The sequence below is a fragment of the Antechinus flavipes genome, chromosome 2, assembly GCF_016432865.1.
Source record: "Antechinus flavipes isolate AdamAnt ecotype Samford, QLD, Australia chromosome 2, AdamAnt_v2, whole genome shotgun sequence".
NCBI lineage: Eukaryota > Metazoa > Chordata > Mammalia > Dasyuromorphia > Dasyuridae > Antechinus > Antechinus flavipes.
The window spans coordinates 617,819,585-617,843,350 of NC_067399.1; the positions used below are offsets into that span (position 1 = coordinate 617,819,585).

A 23,766-nucleotide genomic window follows, 5' to 3' on the forward strand; every position below is an offset into this window, starting at 1 on the left:
ATTTGGACATTGTGAATAGGGCTATTTTAAATGTCACACATAAAATATAAGGAAACTTGTGAAGTTTTACTCTGTATGTACATGTATACAAAGTATGTAAAAATGTCAGTACATGGGGAAGTATGTTGATTTTTTTCTGCCATAAATGATAACTTTTATTTCTTTGACTTTGTTTTCTGTCTCATCCCAAGACCCACACTAATAATATTCAGACATAGCACATTTTATACCAAAACACAAATGAGTTTTCTCTAATCTTTCAGAGCCTGGGCCATCATCTCTTGGGAGTATGCTCATGCCAGCTCAGGAAACTGAATGGGAAGAGCTTATTCGGACTGGTCAGATGACCCCTTTTGGTACACAAATCCCTCAGAACCAAGAGAAAAAGCCTAGAAAATTAATGCTTAATGAAGCATCAGACTTTGAAAAATATTTGGCGGATCAGGCAAAATTATCATTTGAGAGGAAGAAGCTATGCATACAGAAAAAAAAGAAAATTCAGACTTCAGTTGATTCAAATACAATCCCAACTTCAGATAAAAAAGAAAAGAACAAGACCAATGGGAAGCAGTTGAAAACAGATAAGCATTTGAAAAAGCATATTAAGAAACTTCAAAAGAGGGCTGTTCAGTTCCAGGGTAAAATAGAATTTCTAAAGGAAAAGAAAACATTGGAATCAAAGAAGGCCAAGTATGATCAAGGAAGTGAAAGTGAAGATTCAGAGTATATACCTGAGGAGGAGGAAGAAGAGGAGGAAGAGGAAGAACTGGCACTCCATACTACACATAAGCAGGATCATACATTGAAATGTGTCTCCAAGCAGAGGAGGCAGCAGAATAAAACTGCAGCAGAGGAAATTGATGATGAATATCTTCCCAGCTCTGGAGAAGAAGAATCCATAGGAAAAAATGGCAAAATCAAGAGGTGCCGAGATGATGGAGATGGAAATTATTATAAACAACGGTTAAGGTTAGTCATTAAGTTGAACTTATTTAGGAGTTATTTAGTGGCTAAATTATGAAGTTGTATAGCCAGTTTTTGCATCAGCAATGACAGTAATGATAGTTAACATTTTAATAGTATTCAAGGTTTGGAGAATGCTTTATATTTATATACATCAGTTGAGCCTCATAACTTTGTGGAGTAATTATTTACAGGTTTTATTAGCTCTGTTTTACAGATGAGGAAACAGCTTCAGTGAAGTTAAGTGTTTTGCCATTGTTATTTATTATTATCTTTCTGAATCCAAGTCTAATAGTATTCATTATGCCATATTGCTTCATAATGCAATTTTTTTTCCATTTCTGTATTTGAAAATTGACTCCTTCAAGTTTATAAAAAATTAAGAACTAGATATTACTTAGTTCTATCCTGGATCCTGTTTATTTACTAGCTACATAATGATGAGCAAGTTATTTAATATTCGTGTCCTAATTTCCTCATCTGAAAAATGGAAATCATAATACTTAAATTCTTTTCCTTTCAAATTTTTGAAATTATTATGCATTATCCTTGGAGGTCAGATTTCAGTTAACGTCAATTATCTTGAACACATCTGAGAAGTAGGCTGTCATGTCAGAGCCTCCGATTTTATTTTGTTGGACGTCTGTGGGGTGACCCATTCCTATAGAAGAAATTAACGTTTAATAGCTTGACAGCAAGGAAAGAGAAAGGAAAATGACTTTTATATTTGATCATAGGATCCCAGACCTAGAGCTTGAAGAATGCTTAGAGATCATCTTGCCAGCTTTCTCATTTTTTGGTTGAGGATGGTAAGGATAAGGATCAAATCAAGAAAAAGTTAAAGAAACATTCATTTTGGGGAAAAAATTATTAAAAATGGATAAAATACTGATTGTGGCACTTAAAGAGGTAGATTTCAGGTATCTGAGAAATTCACTTATGTAGAGTTTCTCATGTTCCAACAAATCCAAATAAGTGAGGTGGTGTTAGAATTTAATTTTAAAGAAGTTACATATAGTATTATAAAGAACTGTTAATTCTGGAAATATACTTAGAAAATAAAGAAGGTACATATTGAATTTCTCTTTCTTTATAATTTTCATTTTTTTCTAGGAGAAATAACTTTCTTTGATTTCATAGTAATTTAGTTTGTATAGATAAGGTTAAATGGAATATTGGTGTGCTTACTCAGTACATTAAAGTTACATCAAATTTGTGGTAAATAAACAATTTTCAGACAAGGAAAATTAATTATGCTTACCATACCTTTGCCTTGACTTGGCTAAATAACAATAATAATGATGATCATGATCATGATAATAACTTAAATTTTACATGAGTCATGGTTTCAAGTTTTATTTGGTATTTTATAGTTCAAGGTTCTGCTTAATTACTTTGATGTTCCTGATCTGTTATTTAAAGATACTAAAGACATCCGTCAAATTTAAATACTGCTATTTTAAAACAAGTATAGGATAATTTCTTTATTTATTTGAAAATGCCCATTAAAATAACTTTTGATTTGAACTTTGGAGCCTATCTTTTTTTTTCTTTCTTTTCTTTTTTGCTTATTATCTTTGAACTATCTTATCTTTTTCACTGCTGAAAATTCTGTTTCTCATTTAACTTTAGTCTTTCCCTAGCTACTAGATTCAGTTCAACAAGCATTTAAATATCTACAAAACATTGTGTATAGTAGATGCTATATAAATCAACCAGTAAACATTTATTAAGCACCTACTATATGCCATGCACTGTGGTAAGACATTACACAAAAGATACAAAAAGAAACAAATATAATCCCTGATCTCAAGGGGTTTACAATCTAAGGAGAAAAACAATTTGCAGATAAAGACAAAGCAAGGTATTTATAGTATAAATAGTAAATACCAGAAGAAAGGCTCTGGAATCAAGAAAGAATGGGGAAGGTTTCTTGCTTAAGAGGAAGGGGTTTTAGTTGGGACTTAAGGGGAAGCCTGAGAGGTCAGTAGTTGGAGCAAAGGAAGGAAAGTTTTCCAGACATGGGGATAGCCAAAGTGGAGAGAGAAAGTGTCTTGTTTGTGGAACAGCTGGGAGATCAGAGTCACTAGATTGAGGAATACCTGTTGAAGAGTAAGGTTTAAGAAGCCTGGAAAGGTAGGAAGGGTTAGGCCAAAAAGAGCTTTGAATGTCAAACAGATCATTTTGTATTTGTTCCTAGAAAACAGTAGGAAGACACTGAAGTATATTGAGTAGTGGGAGTGAGATGGTGGATGGGTGACATAATTGGACCTCTCCTTGAGGAAAAACACTTTAGAGACTGAATGGAGGATAGATTGGAGTGGGGACAGTCTTGAAGCAGCAGAGCCACCAGGAGGCTATTGCAGTAGTCTAGGTGTGAGGTGATAAAGATCTGTGCTGGAGTGGTGGGGTCCAGTCAGAGGGGAGAAGGAAGTGCATTTTAGAGGTATTATAAAGGTGAACTCTACAGCTTTGGAAACAGATTGGATGTAGTAATGAGTGAGGAAGAGGAGTCTTGGAACACCATTAGTTTGTGAGCCTGGGGGATTGGAAGGTGGTGGGGAGAAAGGTAGGAGTAGGGGAGGGCTTAAGGGGAAAGAAAATGAACAATGTTAGGTTGTGAGCCTGAGGAACTGGAAGTGGGGAGAAAAATAGTAGTAGGGGAGGGCCTAGGGGAAAATATAATGAGTTCTATTTTGGACATACTAAGTTTAAGATGTTAGCTGAACATCCAGTTTGATGTGTCTGAAAGGCATTTTAAGATTCAAGAAAAATTCAAGAAATCAGGATTGGAGTTAAGAGATTAGGACAGCAAAGCAAGATTAGAGAATCAACAGGATAGAAATGGTATTTCAATCCATGGCTGGTGATGGGATCCGTAAGTGAAGTAGTATGGAGTAGGGTTTAAACTTTTTCTGCTCGTGACCCATTTTCGCCCAAGAATTTTTTTTGTGTGTGTATGTGACTGAGGATATAGGTCTTTAAAAAGTTGTACAAATCAGTTACTGATAATAAATCATAATTTTTGTGATTTCCCCCCCCATTCACTTTCAAAGCTCCAAAAGGGGTTACGACCTACAGTTTAAGAAACTGGAGTATAGAGGGAAAAGAAAAGGGAGCCCAGAACAGAACCTTGGGAGAAAGCCCCTTGAGGGGCTTTGACTGAAGCTAGTGATTGGGGGTGTTGCCTCCTTTGGCCATGTTGGCATGGCTTTTCTCTGTGAGAACACTTGGTTGAATTGCAGGATTGTAGATTCTGATTTTGCAGATAGTGTGATGGGCTGCACATGGGATGGGGGATGGTGAAGATGTTGCATCATTATATGGCAGCAGCAGCTTGGAAAGTTCTTTGATCTCTGCTTTCAGACACAGCTGATTGACTAGACCTCTAATCCTTGTGAGTCATTCTCTCTTGGTGGTCATCATTACCCATCTTCCTGAGCCAGTGTTTTTCCCAGTGAAACAGCTGAAAAGCAGATATAAACTGGAACTGAATGCTGGTATGCAGCCTGTAGAACAGAGAATGGGATTTTAAGACAAAGTTATTTTTGTCAGATGCATCCTTTCACCCTGAAGACATATATGGGGCTATTCTAAACAAAACCTTTTCTGGACTGCCATCTGATCAAGCTATTATCCCATCTTTCTTTTTCCTTCACTGTCAATTCTTTATTAAAAGTCATTTTTACTTACTGCTTTAACTTCCTTCATCCACTTTTTCATCAGCTTTTTTCGGTATGAATTCCATTAGCAAGGTAACTGATTCCCTTATCACTAAGCCTAATGGCCTTTTATCTCTTCTCTTCATCTTGATTTCTTTGAGGAATTTGATCTAGTGGATTACTCTACTTCTTGATAGCCTCAATTCCCTTGGCTTCTGTGTCACTACCCTTAGGATTCTTGATTCTGTCCCTCTGTTCACTCTTTCAATTTCTTTTGGTGGCTCCTCATTTTCTTTCCATACTTGGTATAGTCCAAGATTTTGTCCTTAATTTCTTTTTTCCGCTTCACAATATTTTTGTCTTTATTTCTGCAACTTCTTCACTCTGTCCAATCATTTGCCGTGTTCTTTCCTTACTACCGCTGTATCCACCATGATTCAGGCTATTATCATTTCTTACCCAAATTTTCCTAATTGTTTTTTTCTTTCTCCAGTCTATTTTCTTTTCAATTATCTATCATTTATTGATTGAGAAATCTTCTCAAGAAATCTGCATGCTATGTCTTGTTATTCTAAAACCTTGGATGACTTTCCATAGCTTACTGAGGCAGCTTGGTAATCATTGATGGAGGACTGGACTTTGAGTTAAGAAAAACTGAAATTGAATTGTCCTATTTCTCTCCATGTGTTGTATAATCAAGCATGACTGCTGTTTGTCCCTCTCTTTCCAGTCAAGTACTGTTATTTCCATACCTTTGTTCATGCAACCCCCTTGCTTGCAGTGACTCCCTTTTCTGCTTTACCATCCCCATTTTGTGACATTTTTCTCTTCAAGAGCCTCTTTCATGAAGCCTTCCCTGATAACCAACTTCCTTTCCTATATTGATCTCTTCTATTTTCAGATGTTATGTAGTACTTTTATTGAACCTCTCCTTTGCTTTTATTTCTCTCTCCTTCACATCAAAGTTATTAATGTCTCTTCCCCATTATCATATCTAATAGATAGTATTATATCTAATACTTGAGGATGTAGTTATCTTTCTTTGCACAACTAGTAAGTCTTTTTTCAAGCAGTAGTAGTTTTATAAATTATTATTCAACATATATTGAATTGGATTATTAACTTTGGAGTTACTTTTTTGTACAAACATATTTATGTCAAAAGGAAGGATCTGAAAGTTTTGAAGCATCTGTTATGCAAAAGACCATGTTGTGCTAGGAAGTCCTTTAATAGAAGCATTTGTGGTTAAGTTGTGGAATATTGCTCAGATAAGAATAAGCAGGGTAAACATTTGGGGGATTTTTAAGTAAAGAGAGAATAATGGTATTAATAAAAACCTATTTTCCTTATTACATTAATTTTTAAAAATTAGATCATTATTTTGATTAAATCATGATTAAACTTCAGTGTTTTAAGGATCTGTGATTTCATCTGTGTGGGTACGCAAACATTTTTGGTATTTTAGGAATGGCCAGAGCCTGTGCCTATTACTGTATGACATAACCATTGATAACCCAGAATTACCTCCATTTTGTTATGGGACATCAGAGTAGGTCTTCTGTGAAGAAAACTTTTTAATATGCTTGCTTAAATTCAATGAAACAAATTTTGTTCTTAAGTTAAAATTATAAAACGAAATTATCAAAGCCATATCCTAGAATGATTTTTTTGTTAAAGTTAGAATAATATCTTAAATGAATTTCAGAAATGCCAGTAACTCTAATTGCCACCAAAACATTCCTTGTCTTAAAATTTCACAACTATAGTTATTGTAGCTATTAAACTGCAGCTGTCCATAGTGAAATGTTTACACTAATACCCCTAGACACTTTTTAGTCTGGGAGATGCAATAAGAAAGTAAAATATTCAGAATTGAGAAGTGTATTAAGAACATTTTAAAAATATCATTCACTTTTATTTATGCTTTGTTCCATATAGTTTTTCAGTTTTTTATGCAAATAGCTGGTTGAAATTATAGCAGTTTTCCCTTAGGTGAGAAAAAAGACCTTTAGGATTACTTAACATAGCAATAGTTTGGTGATAAATGATCAGTATAAAGCTACGCATTTTGAAACACAGAAAATGAGGTTTTTTTCTTAAATAAGATTTCAAAATATATATCCAAAAAAGCACATTTCATCAAGCTGTGGGGAAATGTTTTTATAGCTTTTTTTGGTTATTTTGCTTAACACTATCCACTCTAAACTGCAAGGATTCAAAATGGATGGCTCTTCAATGTATTTCTACCTTAGCGTATTCTTTTTCTGATAAGTATCAAATCTTTTTTTAACAGGCTGTTTCTAACTACACTTTTTTTTTCTGCTTTAAAATTGGTAGGGCATCTCTATAAATGTGGCAAGTGATCCTGCCTCTAAAACTTAAGATTCATTTACAACAAATCTTTGATGTCTCCTATGTCATAATCAACTATTTCACATCTACAGGATGGCTCCAAGGCTCAGATTGCTTCTTCTCTCTCTGCCCTATTGCCTCCTCCCATTCTTAGGATTTTATTATTTCATGACTTTTCCAAATACTTAACAAAACTTGATTTCTTTGTACTTAATTCCATAGCTTCTTCCTGTAATTTGGAGTTCAAGGATTATCTTTTCCAGAAAGCTTTTCTTGATATATAATAGTCAACCACTGACCAGAATCATTGCCAGAATTACTCCAATATGTTTATATTTTTAATTTTTGTGGTTTCTTGGGTGTATGAAACTCCATATTGGAAAATGCCTTCCAACAATAAATTATCTGTAGCTCACCTATAATTTATGGACATAGAAGTACTGAGTGTTTATGTAACTTGACTATAGTCACATAGCTTTGTGTTGGTAAAGAACTTCAACCCTGGCTTTCTTGACTCAAGTCACCTGCCATGCTGCCTGTTTTTGTAGACATTCATGTCAGACTTGTTTTCATTAGGTAAAGACTATTATTTGGGTCATTTTGTGCCAACAGTCCCATTATTATGTTTTGTATCTTTTGGTAAAAGATGTTAGACATGGCTTTTTCTTAAAATATATCATTATGAGAAAATAAAGGTCTAAGAATTTTGTCTTAGATCTCTAGGAACTTGATCCTAGGTACCAAGTAAAATCTTAACAAAATACACACATGGTATTTGAAGTAATATGTGTCTCTTCAGAGTAATTTAATTAATATCATTTATAATGTCAGTGATATAAAATCAAGATTGCTTAGTGAATTAGAAGATCAGATGTTCCATATTGTTATTTCCATGTATATGTGAAGAAAAAATAAAGATGAATTAATAGTTTTATTCATTTTCATTTCTTGTTATCTTAAGGGATGGCTATTTCTATTCATTCCTCACTTAATATATAATGTCATATTGACTTATATTTATTTTCATCTTGACCACATGAACGCATCTGTTAGCAAGTGGTTTTCAGGGTTCCTTGGAAAACTGAGGTGGAGTTCTTCACATCAGAGAATTTAGATATGGATACATTTATTTATCATTTATAAAGTTGAATATTGAGATTAATTGTATTTGTCTCAAATATTGATCTTTTTGTTGAGAGAAGTAAATTGCTTAACCTGAAAGGTGATTTATTTTTCTTTTGGGTTTTTTAAAAGTTCTGTCTTGTTGTTACTCTGAGAGTCAACAGCTCATGAGAGAAACATTTTCCCTTTTTTAGTCTGTCTTGGACTATTACTACTTTGACATAGGTATGGGATTTGAATAAGAACAATAGATATCTCTACTTGTATCTCTCACATTTATTCACTAACCCTGCACATTATTCTGGAGTCTTGTCATCCTACTATATCCAGCTGACTCTATAATAAATCTTTGGGATAGATTTATGGAACTGAAACTCTGCGTGTATGTTTATTTAAAAAGAAAAAAAAAACACATTCTGCTAAAAATGAGTGGTTTTTGCAGTGGTAGTTTGCAGCTCTTAAATTAGTTTCAGTATACTAGAAGTGTTTTGGTTGGGCCAATTGGACTTTCATGGTCCTGAATAAAACTTGCAAGATGTTAAGGGACTAGTCTAACTTGCGCTGTCAAGTGGAAGTGCTCATTTTCTACCATTACTCAGCTTCCTCCTGCCTCTTCCCTCTACTTCTCCTTCATTAAATTATCAGTGTTCCTTTAGGCAAGAGGAACTGACAAAGATCTTTTAGATTGTAGGACTTAAAGAGCATGATTTAATTTTCTCTCATGGGTAGGGTTAAATTTGTCATCTTTAATTCATTTTAACCATAAATCCCCAAACCTCAAATTTATATTTGATTTATTTCCATATGAACTTTTTTTTAGTATAGTCTTTTAAATATAAGTTGTCTGCTTGTTTTTCTTTTGTAACTACAACATACTATGGTATGCACTATTATGAAATCCTTGCCTATCCAAGTTACTGATTTATATAGACAAAGCTTGTACATCAAAATTGCCTTAGTCCTTTTAATTTTAAATATTTACATATCATAAAACATATATAATAGCAAATCACCTGAATGGTATATATAGAACAAAAATTTCTTGAGAAAGTATGATGAGTGCATTCCTTAAAAAAAATTTTCCCCTTTCACTTTTCTTCCTCATTGGGAGGAAAAGAAAAGAAAAGAAAAGAAAAGAAAAAACTCTTGCAACAAAAATGTGTAATAAATCAAAACAAATGTTCTTACTGGCTCCCCCCCCCCCCAAAAAAAAATGTTTTGAAGCTGGATGGTCTTACTTTCATTTGATTCAGTGACCATTTTGCCAGGCCATTGCTTATCAGCACAGACTCCTATTTCTGATCTGGACTGGTTTGCTCTCTTTTCTCCATTTTGGTCGATCTGATATGTCCCCATACCTGGGAGCTCAGCATATTTATGCAGACTTAGTGTTGAACATCCAGTAGATTTCAGCCCTACTTCACCTCAGAGATTTCGCAGCCTCATCCTCTCCAGTAGCAGGGACTAGATGAGAGCACCCTATACCTGATCTCCAAAATATTTTTTTCAATAGTATTTTATTTTCCTGAATACATGCAAAGATAATTTTCAGCATTCACTTTTGTAAAACCTTGTGCTCCAAATTTTTCTTCCTCCCTTCTCCCCAAGATAGCAATCCATCTAATACAGGTTAAATATGTGGAATTCTTCTAAACCTATTTACATATTTTTTCATTCTGTGCAAGAAAAATTAGTTCAAAAGGGGGAAAAAGCCTATGAGAAAAAAGAAAACAAGTAAACAATAACAAAAAAGGTGAAAATACTGTGCTTTGATCCATATTCAGTCCCCTTAGTTCTCTCTCTGGATACAGATGGCATTTCTATCTCAAGTTTATTGAAATTGCCTTGAAAAGACACTTCATTGTTGAAAAGAGTCAGATCTGTCACAACTGATCATCACATAATCTTGCTCATACTGTGTACTATGTTTTCTTAGTTCTGCTTACTTCACTCAGCATCAGTTCATGTAAGTCTTTTCAAGCTTTTCTGAAATCACTCTACTCATCATTTCTTTCATTATGTCCATTACATATTCAGCTATTCCCCAACTAATAGACATCCATTCAATTTCCACTTCCTTGTTACCACAGAAAGGGCTGCTTCAAACATTTTTACATATGTGTGTCTCTTTCTTTTATGATCTCTTTGGGATACAGACCCAGTAGAGACACTGCTGGATCAAAGGGTATGCACAGTTTGATAGCCCTTTGGGCATAGTTCCAAATTGCGCTCTGGAATGGTTGGATCAGTTTACAACTCCAACAATGATTAGTGTCTACATTTTCTCACATCCTCCAATATTTATTGTTATCTTTTCTTGTCATTTTAGCCAATCTGAGAGGTGTGAAGTAGTATCTCAGAGTTGTCCTAATTTGCATTTGCCTATAATCAGTAGTGATTTAGAGCATTTTTTCATGTGACTAGAAATGGCTTTAATTGACCATTTATCACTATCCCCCCAAAATGTATTGATGAATGTATTCTTGGACACAGAAATGCATAAATGTTTGCATACCTAGTGGGATTGGCTTTTTTCATATATTTAATATAACAGGTTCAAATTTTATTTTTTATTTTTATATTGGTGTTGAAGAATGGGGATTAACCCAATCTTTTAGAACCCAATCTTTTAGATTATCCCATATCAACCATTTACTCTATGGGGGTGTTTAGTTTCAGATGGGCTTCCCAGATTTAACATATTTTTCTCTCTCTCTTTTTTAATAAAGCTTTTTTATTTTCAAAACATATGCTTGGATAATTGACAACATTGACCCTTGTGTTTCAGATTTTCTCCTCCCCCACCCTCTTCCCTAGATGGCAAGCAATCCAATATATATTAAACATGTTAAAATTTATGTTAAATCCAACATGTATAAACATTTATACAATTCTCTTGCTGTACAAGAAAAATCAGATCCAAAAAAAAAAAAAAGAAAGAAAGTAAATGAGTAAGAAAACAAAATGCGAGTGAACAACAACAAAAAGAGTGAGAATGTTATGTTGTGATCCACTTTCAGTTCCCACAGTCTTCTCTTTGGGTGTAGATGGCTCTCTTCATCACAAGATCATTGGAACTGGCATCAGTCATCTTATTGTTGCAAAGAGCCATGAACAATGATCTCCTGTTCTACTCACTTCACTTAGCATCAGTTCATGTAAGTCTCTCCAGGCCTCCCTGAAATCATCCTTCTGATCATTTTTTATGGAAAAATAACATTTTGTAACATTCATATCCCATAACTTATTCAGCCATTCTCCAATTGATGGGCGTCAGTTTCCAGTTTCTTGCCACTATAAAAAGGGCTGCCACAAACATTTTTGCACATGTGGGTCCCTTACCTGCCTTTAAAATCTCTTTGGGAGATAAGCCCAATAGAAACACAGCTGGATGAAAGGGTATGCACAATTTGATAGCTCTTTGGGCATGATTCCAAATTTCTCTCTAGAATGGCTGGCTCAATTCACAATTCCACATCTATCTATCAATATCCCAGTTTTCCCACATCCCCTCCAACCTTGTCTTTTCCTGTCATCTTAGTCATTCTGCGAAGTGTGTAGTGGTCCCTCAGAATTGTCTAAGTTTACATTTCTCTAATCAGTAGTGATTTAGAGAATCTTCTTATATGATTAAAAATAGTTTTAATTTCTTCATTTGCAAATTGTTCATATCCTTTAACCATTAATCAATTGGAGAATGGCTTAGATTCTTATAAATTTGAATAAATTCTCTATATATTTTAGAAATAAGGCCTTTTATCAGAACCCTTAGATGTAAAAAAATGATTTCCCAATTTATTGCTTCTCTTTAGATCTTGTCTGCATTAGTTTTGTTTGTACAAAAACTTTTTAACTTAATATAATCAAAATGATCTGTCTAGTGTTGATTTATGAGTTCAGTTCTTTTTTGCACACAAATTCTTTCCTTCTTCACAGATCTGAGAGGTAAACTATCTCATGTTCTAATTTGCTTATAATATTGCTCTTTATGTCTAAATCATGAACCTCTTTAGATTTCATTTGGAATTGCCTTGAAAAGGCACCTCATTGTTGAAAAGAGCCAAACTATCACAGCTGATCATCACATAATCTTGCTGATACTGTGTACTATATGGTGTTAGGTGTGGGTCGAACCCTAATTTCTTCCATACTAGTTTCCAGTTTTCCCAGTAGTTTTTGTCAAATAGTGAGTTCTTATCCCAAAAGCTGGGGTCTTTGGGTTTGTCAAATACTAGATTGCTATAGTTATCGCCTGTTTTGTCCTATGATCCTAACCTGGATTGACTACTCTATTTCTTAGCCAGTACCAAATGATTTTGATGATTACTGCTTTATAATATAGTTTTAGATCTGTCACAGCTAGGCCACCTTCATTAGCATTTTTTCATTAATTCCCTTGAAATTCTTGACTTTTTGTTCTTCCAGATGAACTTTACTATTTTTTCTAGGTCTGTAAAATAATTTTTTGGGAGTTTGATTGGTCTGGCACTAAATAAGTAGATTAATTTAGGTAGTAATGTCATTTTTATTATATTCACTTGGCCTACCCATGAGCACTTGATATTTTTTCCAGCTGATTAGATCTGACTTTATTTGTGTGGAAAGTGTTTCCTAATTGTGTTCACATAGTTTCTGACTTTCCCTTGGCAGATTCCCAAATATTTTATACTATTGACAGTTATATTGAATGCAATTTCTTTTTCTATCTCTTGCTGCTGGACTTTATTAGTAATATATAAAAATGCTGATGATTTAGTGGATTTATTTTGTATCCTGCAACTTTGCTAAAGTTGTGAATTGTTTCTAGTAGTTTTTTAGTTGATTCTCTAGGGTTCTTTAAGTATACCATCATACATTCCTTTCTTTTTATGGTGATTGTGGAAGCAGGAAGTGATGGGTATGAAATGATAGTTATGGGTTAAGAGGAAAGAGGAATTGTAGCTTTTAAGAACAAATTATCTTTTTTCGTGTCCTCAGATTCTGGGCAAAGTGCAGTTTCTAGGTGTAATCACTAGGTGGTGCAGTGATTCAGCACATAGCTGCTTGTCAGCATTCATGAGAGGAAAACTTACTCTGTGTGTGTGGTGATGGTGGGGAGGGGAGAGGACGGGTAAGAGAAAGACTGAGAGACTGAGATATTGAGATATTTTTGGCAATGTCGTGGGAATCTGAGAACATTTGCAAATCCAGTGCTAAGAAATAGGATTTTATTAATGTATGTACATATTTGTAGATAGACTCTAGGATATTATTGATCTTACAGTGTTTTTCTGGATTTCACAATATTTATTTTTTAAGCTATTTTCTTGTATATATTTGAGTTGGTGAGTACTGACAAGAGCTGCATTCGATGATTATTTATTGATTGATTAATGTGAGCAAACCATAATCACAGTTTTTGACTTATTGTCCACAAAATTATGTTAAATCATTGATTACTTTGTTTTAGTAGGTGGGAGTGGGAAAATTATCTGGTAGCCTAGTGGAGCTGGTGTTTGGGTGTGAGTTATTTATTACTCAATGATCAAAATGAATAGGTAGGGATCATTTTCACAAATTGGATCAGATATTGTCTCTGGTGCAGAACTCAGATCATAGTCTGAGTTCAGGTGGATACAATCAAGCATGGAGGCTGAAATGATTTACATGCAAGAACAGTTGCCTGGAGGCTGGCTTTTTCTGCTTTCTGAGACTGGGTAGTGTAGCTTAAGGATCACAGGATCATAGATTTAGAGCTGGGAGGGTCTTCAGAGATCATTTAGTCCAGAGGTGCAGAATGTCTTATGGCCTGTGAAAATCATTTGCTAAGGCAGCTGCTGGCAATGATGAGCTGAAAGCTAGGTACTACAGCCCCTTACTTCTTGAGATCTTGAAGTTGGTAATTTTATATGGCCTATGAATGATGTTCTAAATATCCAAATGGCCCTTGGCAGAAAAAAGGTTTCCTACCCCTGATCTAGTCCATGCCCTCCATTTTATAGATGAAGAACTGAATCTCAAAGAGCTTAATTGATTTACCCAGGATCACACAGCTCTGGCTATATTCAGTGACCTGTCCCTGAGAAAAGACTTCCTGTATTAAATGGCTCTTCTGGCCTCACAGCAGGCTTTCCTATTTTGTGTCTGTATATATCCTCCTCAGTTCTGAACCTCCTGAAAAGGACTGTCAGGAACTCTTTAGGGCAGGGATCCTCAAACTACGGCCGCGGGCCAGAGGCAGCAGCTGAGGACATTTATCCCTCTCACCCAGGGATGAAGTTTCTTTATGTAAAGGCCCACAAAACGAAGTTTTTGTTTTTACTATAGTTTGGCCCTCCAACAGTCTGAGGGATAGTGACCTGGCCCTCTATTTAAAAAATTTGAGGACCCCTGCTTTAGAGGGTCATGGGTAAGGGTGTGAAGTTGTAGGATCCTGGTTTGGAGTATCAATATTAGAATTATTTCCTTCCTGTGTTGTGCCTCCCCCACCCTCAGTCAATGATTTTTTTGACTATATATATATATATACACACACACACAACACACACACACACATATACACACACACGTGTGTGTGTGTGTGTGTGTGTGTGTGTGTATGTGTGTGTGTGGTTATACAAGGCAGTAAGTGACAATTACCTTATGAGAGGCATAATTAAATGCAGTAGTAGTATAGAGAATTGGTTACTTCCAGCTGGGTTGATGATAGTATCTTTAGAGAGATAATATTTGGCTTGAGTATTGGAGGAAAAATAGGATTTTAGCAGATAAGAATGGGGAAGTGGATTGACATGAGCAAAAATATGAGAGTGTTCAGAGAACAATGAAAAATTCTTGTTGACCTCCAGAAGAATTGGTGAACTTTTTTGAGTACAGATTGAAACAGATTGTTTTTAACTTTTTTCTTTTTTTTTAAATCAGTTACTTTTTTAAAACAGTATTTTATTTTTCTAAATATATGTAAAGATAGTTTTCATCATTTATTTTTGTAAAACTTTGCATTTAAAAGTTTTCTCCCTCCCTTTCTGAATAATTTTATAGATCAAAGAGCAGTGATTTAAGTCAGTACAGTTTGACTAGAGTGTAGGGTTCATGAGGGAGATGGAGTAAATCAGACTCTGTATAGGACCTTGAATGTCAGCTAAGGAATTTGGGTTTCATTCATTCGTGATGGGGGAGCCACTGGAGTGTAGGGTTCATGTGGGAGATGGAGTAAATCAAACTCTATGTAGGACCTTGAATGTCAGCTAAGGAATTTGGGCTTCATTCATTCATGATGGGGGAGCCACTGAAAGTTTCTTTTTTCTTTCTTTGTGTTTGTATGTAATAATAAATAAAAAGGTAGTTGAAAGAGATTCATGTGACTTCATATAGCTAGGTAACTTGAGAAGGAGGTAGAATAATTTGCAGGCTGTTGTAATAATCATGGATGCACATAATTTGAAAATTGGAAGGGATCTTAGTGGCCTAGTACATATGAAAGGAATCCTCATTATTACATACTCAACTAGTAGTCATCCAGCTTCTGCTTGAAGACTTCCATGGCAACCCATATCACTTTTGGGCTGGTCTGATTGGTGTGAAGTTTGTCCTGCCATCAACCCTGACTTGGTCTTTTAGTAGCTTCCATCCATTGCTTTTCCATGTGATATCCCTTGAAATTTTTTTTTTTTTACATTTTTATATGCATGGGTAATTTTTCAACATTGACCCTTGCAAAAGCTTCTGTTTCAACTTTTCCGCTCCTTCCCTCCACCCCATCCCCTGTGGCAGGTAGTCCCATACATGTTAAATATGTTAAAGTATATGTTAAATACAAAATGTATACACATTTGTGCAGTTATCTTGTTACACGAAGAAAGATCAGATTTAGAAAGAATTGATGGGCATCCATTCAATTTCCAGTTTCTAGCCACTACAAGAAGGGCTGCCACAAACATTTTTTGCACATATGGGTCCCTTTCCCTTCTTTAATACCTCTTTGGGATATTAGCCTAGTAGTAAGACTTCTGGATCAAAGGGTATGCACAGTTTGATAATTTTTTGAGTATGGTTCCAAATTGCTCTCCAGAATGGCTGGATCCGTTCACCACTATCAACAATGTATTAGTGTCTCAGTGTTCCCACATCCCCTCCAACATTTGTCATTATCTTTTCCTGTCATCTTAGCCAATCTGAGAGATGTGTAGTGGTATCTCAGAGTTGTCTTAATTTGCATTTCTCTGATCAATATTGATTTGGAACACCTTTTCATATGACTAGAAATAGTTTCAATTTCATCATCTGAAAATTGTCTGTTCATATCTTTTGACTGTTTGTCAATTAGAGAATGGCTTGATATCTTATAAATTAGAGTCAGTTATATATTTTGGAGATGAGGCCTTTATCAGAACATTTAGCTGTAAAAATGTTTTCCCAGTTTATTGCTTCCCTCCTAATCCTGTCCACATTAGTTTTGTTTGTACAAAAGCACTTTAAGTTAATATAATAGAAAATTTCCATTTTGTGATCAATAATGACCTCTAGTTCTTTTTTGGTTACAGATTCCTTCCTCTTCCACAGGTCTGAGAGGTAAACTATCCTATGTTCTTCTAATTTATTTATTATCTTATTCTTTATGCCTAGATCATGAACCCATTTTGATCTTGGTGTATGTGGTTAAGTGTGGGTCATTGCCTAGTTTCTGCCATACTAATTTCCAATATTCCCAGCAGTTTTTGTCAAGTAATGAATTCTTATCCCAAAAGCTGGAGTCTAGTTTGTCAAACACTAGATTGCTATAGTTATTGACTATTTTGTCCTGTGAACCTAACCTATTCCACTGATCAACTAGTCTATTTCTTAGCCAATATCAAATGGTTTTGGTGACCACTGCTTTGTAATATAGTTTTAGATCAGGTACAGCTAGGCTACCTTCATTTTATTTTTTTTTCATTAGTTCTCTTGAAATTTTGACCTTTTATTCTTCCACATGAACTTTGTTGTTATTTTTTCTAGGTCATCAAAATAGTTTCTTAGGAGTCTGATATAGCACTAAATATTGTTTTTAACTTTTTTCTTTTTTTTTTTAATCAGTTACTTTTTTAAAACAGTATTTTATTTTTCTTTATTGTCATCTTTATTATATTCGCTCGACCTATCCAGGAGCAGTTAATATTTTTCCAGTTATTTAGATCTGACTTTATTTGTGTGAAAAGTATTTTGTAGTTTTGCTCATATAGTTCCTGACTTTCCCTTGGCAAATAGATTCCCAAATATTTTATATTATCGACAGTTATTTTAAATGGAATTTCTCTTTGTATTTCTTGCTATTGGATTTTGTTAATGATGTATAAAAATGCTGATGATTTATGTGGATTTACTTTGTATCCTGCAACTCCTTGAGATTCTTGAACACAGCTATCATAGTTCAGAAATAAGGCTTGATAGGGCTCAAAATTATCATGATTAGGGTAGAAAAGAGGGTAGAAAAGAACAGATTCAGAGATCATCAAAGGTCTGCTATAGTGATGGCAATATAAGACTGAAAGCTTTTCTTCTAATAAAAAATAATAATTTAATAAATAATAAGCATTAGGGGAAGCTAGGTGACTCAGTGGAGACAGTATTGGGCCTGGAGTCAGGAAGAGTTATCTTCCTGAGTTTAAATCTGGCCTCAGATCCTTGTTAGTTGTGTAACACTAGGTAGGTCACTTAATCCTGTGTCTCAGTTTTCTCATCTACAGAAGGAGCTATAGAAGGAAATGGTAAACCACTTCAGTAGCTTTGCCAAGAAAAAGCCAAATGGGGGTCATGAAAAGTCAGTTATGACTGAAATGACTCAAAAACAATCCCTTTGTAAAATTCTATTACATTATTGTATCCAGGGTGCTTATGAGGCTTAAATGAGAAAATTAACATAGTCTGCAAATCTTAAAGCACTATGTATATGTGTCTATTATTAGAATTGTTGTTATTGTTATCCTATGGTCATCAGACCTGCATTCTGGTGATAACTTCATTCCGTGAGCTTTCTACTATACTATGAGTTTAAGGTTTAAGCAATATAGAGAGGAGTATGCTGGCAAATGGCTAATATCATGGTTTGGGTGTGGGTGTAGGGAGGGAAAATTATGTTCATTTAAGTTTAATTGTATTATTATTCATACATTTTATTTAAATCTATACAATAAATTAAGCCCAGATTTGAAATGATTGCTGATTTCTGAAGTATAAATATATTGAAAATTAAACGGTTTTGTTGGAACTAGCTTTGACACCCCCCATCATATCCATAATATTTTGAAAAACTTCTAATTTTCTGCATTAATTTTACTTTATTATAAGTCTGTAATTATTCATTGACAAAGAGAAGTTAAAATATGAACTCTGCCAAGTTATTTAACTCTAAAGAAAGTTCACAAAACTATCAGTGGCAACATCTTTATGTACACTTCATTTTGCATTTGGAAACTACCTAATTTGCTTTTTGAGTTAATCGGGATTAATATTAATCATTAGGATTAATATCCTGTATTGTATAATCATATGATTTTAATGAAATCTTTAAAATGTTTATCTTTAGCAGTCTTCATATGATAAGTGAATGTAATAGGATAATGAAGAAACTAGCCAGTTTATTTGAATTTAGGAGATTATATTTGCCACAGTCAATGTGATTGTCTTTTTTTAAATCAAAGACTCAATTTAATTTTGTATTTCCTGACTTCCCTACTCATTTAAAAACTGATTGAGAAACTTAGATACAGCATATTTTCCAGACCAAATTTAGCCAAAAAGATACAAACAAATTAAAAAGATGGTACTTTTCTGTGTCACCAGTTTAATAAAATTCATTTTTCCTAAAGAAATTCTGTTACCTTAATATTTTTTTCTTTTGGGGAATTGTATTTTAAAAGTAGAAAAAAAAGGAGTCAGATATTCCCTTAAAGATATTTTCCTAGAGAGCAGGTTGACAAAGCTAAGATACAAATGAAGACTGATTCTGGTTCACTTGATGAACACACCTTTCATTCTAAGCTCAAGTGCATAATTGTCTGCATCAGTCTTAATTTACTATGTAAGGTCTATGCTACTAACTGTGTGTATTTCATCTGCTAGTATATACCAATTAAACCTACCCAGATAGACCATAAAAAGGCAGATAAGAAAAATAAAACACTGAGTATCTCAATTTAGTAAATTAGAATCATCTTTAAGGAATTCTTAGCTGTCTGAAATAGAAAACATATGACATTACAGAAACTCAAACTATATTAAATACCCAGCTTGATGCCTGAATGTAGTTTTAAAAAATCAAATTGTACTCGTTACTGTGCTGTTTGTTGTAGGATTTCTTTCTTGGGTATTGCAATAAGTGCAAAATGAGCTTGCTATCTAAATGTAATACTATATTAAGAATGATTTAACTGCATGATGTGTGGTTTTTTTTTCCACAACCAGCACAGATTTAAACTGCTCTTGGGTCAGTGATTCTTAACAACATGAAAGTAAAGCTATATACAATAAGGTCATATTATGTGAACTCATTGATACTTTGAAGACTATGTGTTTTTGTTGATTTATTATTTAAATATATTACTTGATATTTTTGCACTTTGATATATAAGAAGCACATAATTTTTCTGTGGGTTGTTAATGATTGTTATGTATTGATTAATCTTGTATTAATTTCTTAATGAGTATATAGATAGTAAACCCTTAATAAATACTTTTTGTGCCAGACATTGGGCTAAGAATTGGGGAAGCAAATCCAGGCAAGGTAGATAGTAACTATCCTCAAAGACCTTACATTCTAATAGGGGAATCCATTACATAAAGGGGAGCTGGAAAGTGGTATGATTGTAAGAGGCATGGAGAAGAGTTCTAAGCAATACAAGGTAAAGCCTTACCAATCAGAACATTGGATCCTAGGGATGAAATCCAAGATCTCAGAGAGGTAGGGAGGAAGATTCTAAAACAACTTTTTCTGAAAATGTTTACATTTTTGGTGAAAATTAAGTTGCAAATAATTGAAGATGAATCTAATTTGATATTTTCAAATTTCTGTTTACAAAGATGGTATGCTTTGATAAAAGAGGTAATTACCTTTAAAAGGCAACTGTCTTGGTTATGAGAAAGTAGGTGGCTTGGGAATTTTAGGTTTTAAAAGGTACTTTAAAATCAGTATTTTATAAAATGGTGCTAAAAGTTAAATATGACAGATTCTCACATTTGACACTGATCAAAATCATATTAGTTTTATTTGAAGAATTCCAGACAGTTTTAAAAACAGAAGTAACTGTGATGTAATAAATAGCAAGAGTAGTAGATTGGATTCAGAGGACTTCAGTTCAAATCTTAGCTTTGCAACTTAACTATTTGGCTGATTTTTTTTCTCTTTAAAAAAATTCTTTGTAATGTAGGATGTCTCTGAGATGAGAGAAAGGGCACAGCAAGAAATTTAGCTACATTTAAAAAATCAATGAAACTTTGTTTGAAGAAACAAAGTAATATAAATAAAAATTCTTAATTTCTTCTTGAGTTATCCTTGAGGGAACTAATTTGTTGATGAATTCTGACCTATTGGTCTTTATTCTAGGCATAGGTTTGAAGACTTCTTGCCAATCACATTCATTTTAATTTTTCACTTAAAACTTTTGAAATCTTTCAGAATAGGTTAGTGGAGGAGATGAAATAAGCCTTTACTTATTATCTACTATATGCTGACACTGAATTGAGGCTTTATAAATATCTCATTTTAATAGTGTTTAATTGAGGATATAAAGCATCTCTCTTAGGAAGACATAATGACTTACCCCAAAATGGATAAATGTAAATCATTTTATCTCTTTGGGCCTCATACCTTTTCTGTATGATGAGGGGATTGGACTAGATGGGTTCTAAGAGTTCTTTTCACTTCTAAATCTGATCCCATGATCTTTAAAATATTTGAAACATGTGTTTTTATGAAAATCATGTGAATTCAAGAGAATCATATATTTGGAAAAATAATTGTCAAGTAAATATTATCATTAATATTATTAGTAGGAATAATGAAATAAGCATTAGTTGTGTAGACCTTTTTATTTTAATGATCTGTTCTCAAAAAAGATGAGTTTTCTTTATAATTTGATTAAGCCTCATTTTTTTAGGGATAAAAAATTAACTTGTAACATATTACAAGTAGTTGTGGGGGCAATTAACAATTAATTTTTATTGCTCTCCTACCCTTACACACAATAGAAGAAGCTATATTTCTAGGAATATATTTAAAAACATATATATATATATATAATATACAATAAATATAATCAAAAGTAAAATCTGATCACTTACTCTTTAGCTTTTGTCATATATAAGATAAAATTCTTTCTTATGTAAATAATTGTCCATTTTGCTATTTACTTTATGGATTAAAAACTATTAAGAACTTTACTGTTTCCATGCATCTTTTAATTTTAATTACTAGAAGTAATTTTCTTTCAAACTTGAAAAATAATATGAATGAAAATGAATGATGCCAAATTACAAAGAAAAAACTTAGCTACAAAGAAAAGACAGAAAATTATGCTTTTTATAACTACTTTGTGATTTTGTAACAACTTCAGCCTTAGTTTACCTATATTATTATAAAATATTTGGTAATGTATATCATCCTATTTGTATAGGAAAGAAGGATAGAAGCCAACACTAAGAATAATTAGATAAATTGATTTAGAACTGGAGAAGGGGCTAGATTCAAAGTAGCCTTATCCTTTTCTGTTAAAACAAATTTTAAAGATTTAGTTTTAATATTTTTCATTGCATATTTCCATTTGGCTGGAATTGCTGTATTTTACATATAAATGTAACTTCTAGTGCACAGTTGAATAATATGACTAATTCTTGGATGCATTATTTTCACTAACCATTGGTATGTGCATACAAAGTGGGTCCAGGCTGATATTACTGATAGCCACCTTTTTGGTGATTCCTTTTTAGATTTAGCTAAGGGGGGTCATGATGACATCAGAAGCCTTTCTGGCTTGGTTGAACATGTTACAACTTACTCTGGACAAGCATAGCCTTTGAGAACACAAAAGTTATTTATAAAACACAATTATTATTGAACATAGGACTTCAGTTGAGTTTTAATATTGTTGGGAGGGGGAGAGGCTGTGAACAGAACCATTTTGGAAAACAATTTGAGATTGTGGGAGAAAAATGACTAAATTACTTATCTTCTGACTCTATGAGACTGTTATGAGTATATTCCTGAAAAATAAGTTTTTTGTTTTTTTTTTAAAGAACATGTTCCTTTGGGGTGATCAAAAAACAAAAGGAGGAGGATTCTAGCCAAGATGACTACTTAATTGGAAGCAGATTGTCCAGTTTGCATATATCTTGCTCCAACAAAATTTTGAAGGCTCGACCAGTAGCACTTTTAAAAAATTAACATTCCCTTAGAAAAAAAAAATCCCTAATCAAATTTTTCTTTGTAATTGGTCATGTCTAGTTTGTAGATGCAGTTGGCCTTTTCTGCATGAGATCCTTAAAGCGACATACATCTTGTTAAGGGTTTTGTTTTTTGTTTTTTTCAACCAAAAGGAGGGATAGAACATAACAAAAGGTAGACTAAAAGCCAAATGGGTTAGCAAACTGTCAGTGTACATTTTATAAGTGCTCTTTGAAAATGGTTGAACTGTCATTGGTGTGTGTGTGTGTGTGTGTGTGTGTGTGTGTGTGTGTGTATTTGCCATCTTTGTCTCCCCCCCACTCTTGTTATGCTTATATATTCTTGAATATGTACTAAATAGGGGAAAATTTGCTGCAAAATGAAGCAACTACTTTTACTCTTTTTAACTATTGGCACTGACAAAATGTATCAATACAGTACAACTGCAAGGGACTACTTCTGCAGTTAAACTATTTATGCTATATGTGGTGTTAGTATTTTTTCCCTTGGTCAGAGTTACTTGTTTGTGATGAATTATTTTTTGTGAAACCAGTTAGGGGCCTAGTAACTTTGCTTTAAGTATTTTTGGGAAACCAGGGAATATGCTCACTGTTCATACCAAATTTTCTTTCTTGATCAGTATTTTAATTTTATTGCTAAGTTTCCTTGTAGAAGGATGCCAATAGATTTGGAGGGTGGACTGAATATGATAGTAGTCTGTGTAGTTTGAAAAGCTGCCAATGAACAACATGCCTCCTTCATTTTATTTGGTTGCAGCTGTGACTATTATGTGATTTCTTTTTTTTTTTTTTTTTACCACTAGGGTGGGAAGATATTTTTGTATGTTTCTTTCCCTAATTTAAACAAAATATAACTCAGCCTGCTTATGTTACTGATTCTTTATATTTGCTCTTTGTTGTTTCTTGGATAAAGTAACTTAATTGAGACATTTCTAATTCCATTTCTAATTTTTTGGCCACTCGATAGTTTGGATTCTGATCTTGGCTTTGGTGTCTGCTCTCTCTATGTAGACAGCTTACTGAGCCTCCCTGTTCCTGTTTTCTCCAATAAAAAGATGCATTTGCAATTATGAATAAAACTATGTTCTTTTATATATGTAGAAACTTTTTATTGCAGAATTTTAAAATTAAGGTAAGTATCTAATTTGCAGTACTCAGTATTTTTACTGGTATAGTGATGTTTTGGAATAATTTATAATTTACAGAATGGTGTTTTATGAATGAAGGAGTGAATGAATAAGGCATTTTTAAA

At 33.6% G+C, this 23,766-nt stretch overlaps 1 protein-coding gene across 1 annotated transcript in view; it reads left to right on the forward strand.

Moving 5' to 3' along the window:
• Positions 1 to 23,766, forward strand: part of ERCC6 (ERCC excision repair 6, chromatin remodeling factor) — a 110,857-nt gene that overhangs the window by 29,837 nt on the left and 57,254 nt on the right. Inside the window, exon 5 of the mRNA XM_051981881.1 lies at positions 264 to 969. Within this exon, the coding sequence (XP_051837841.1) occupies positions 264 to 969 (706 nt within the window). The remainder of the gene's footprint in view (positions 1 to 263; positions 970 to 23,766) is intronic.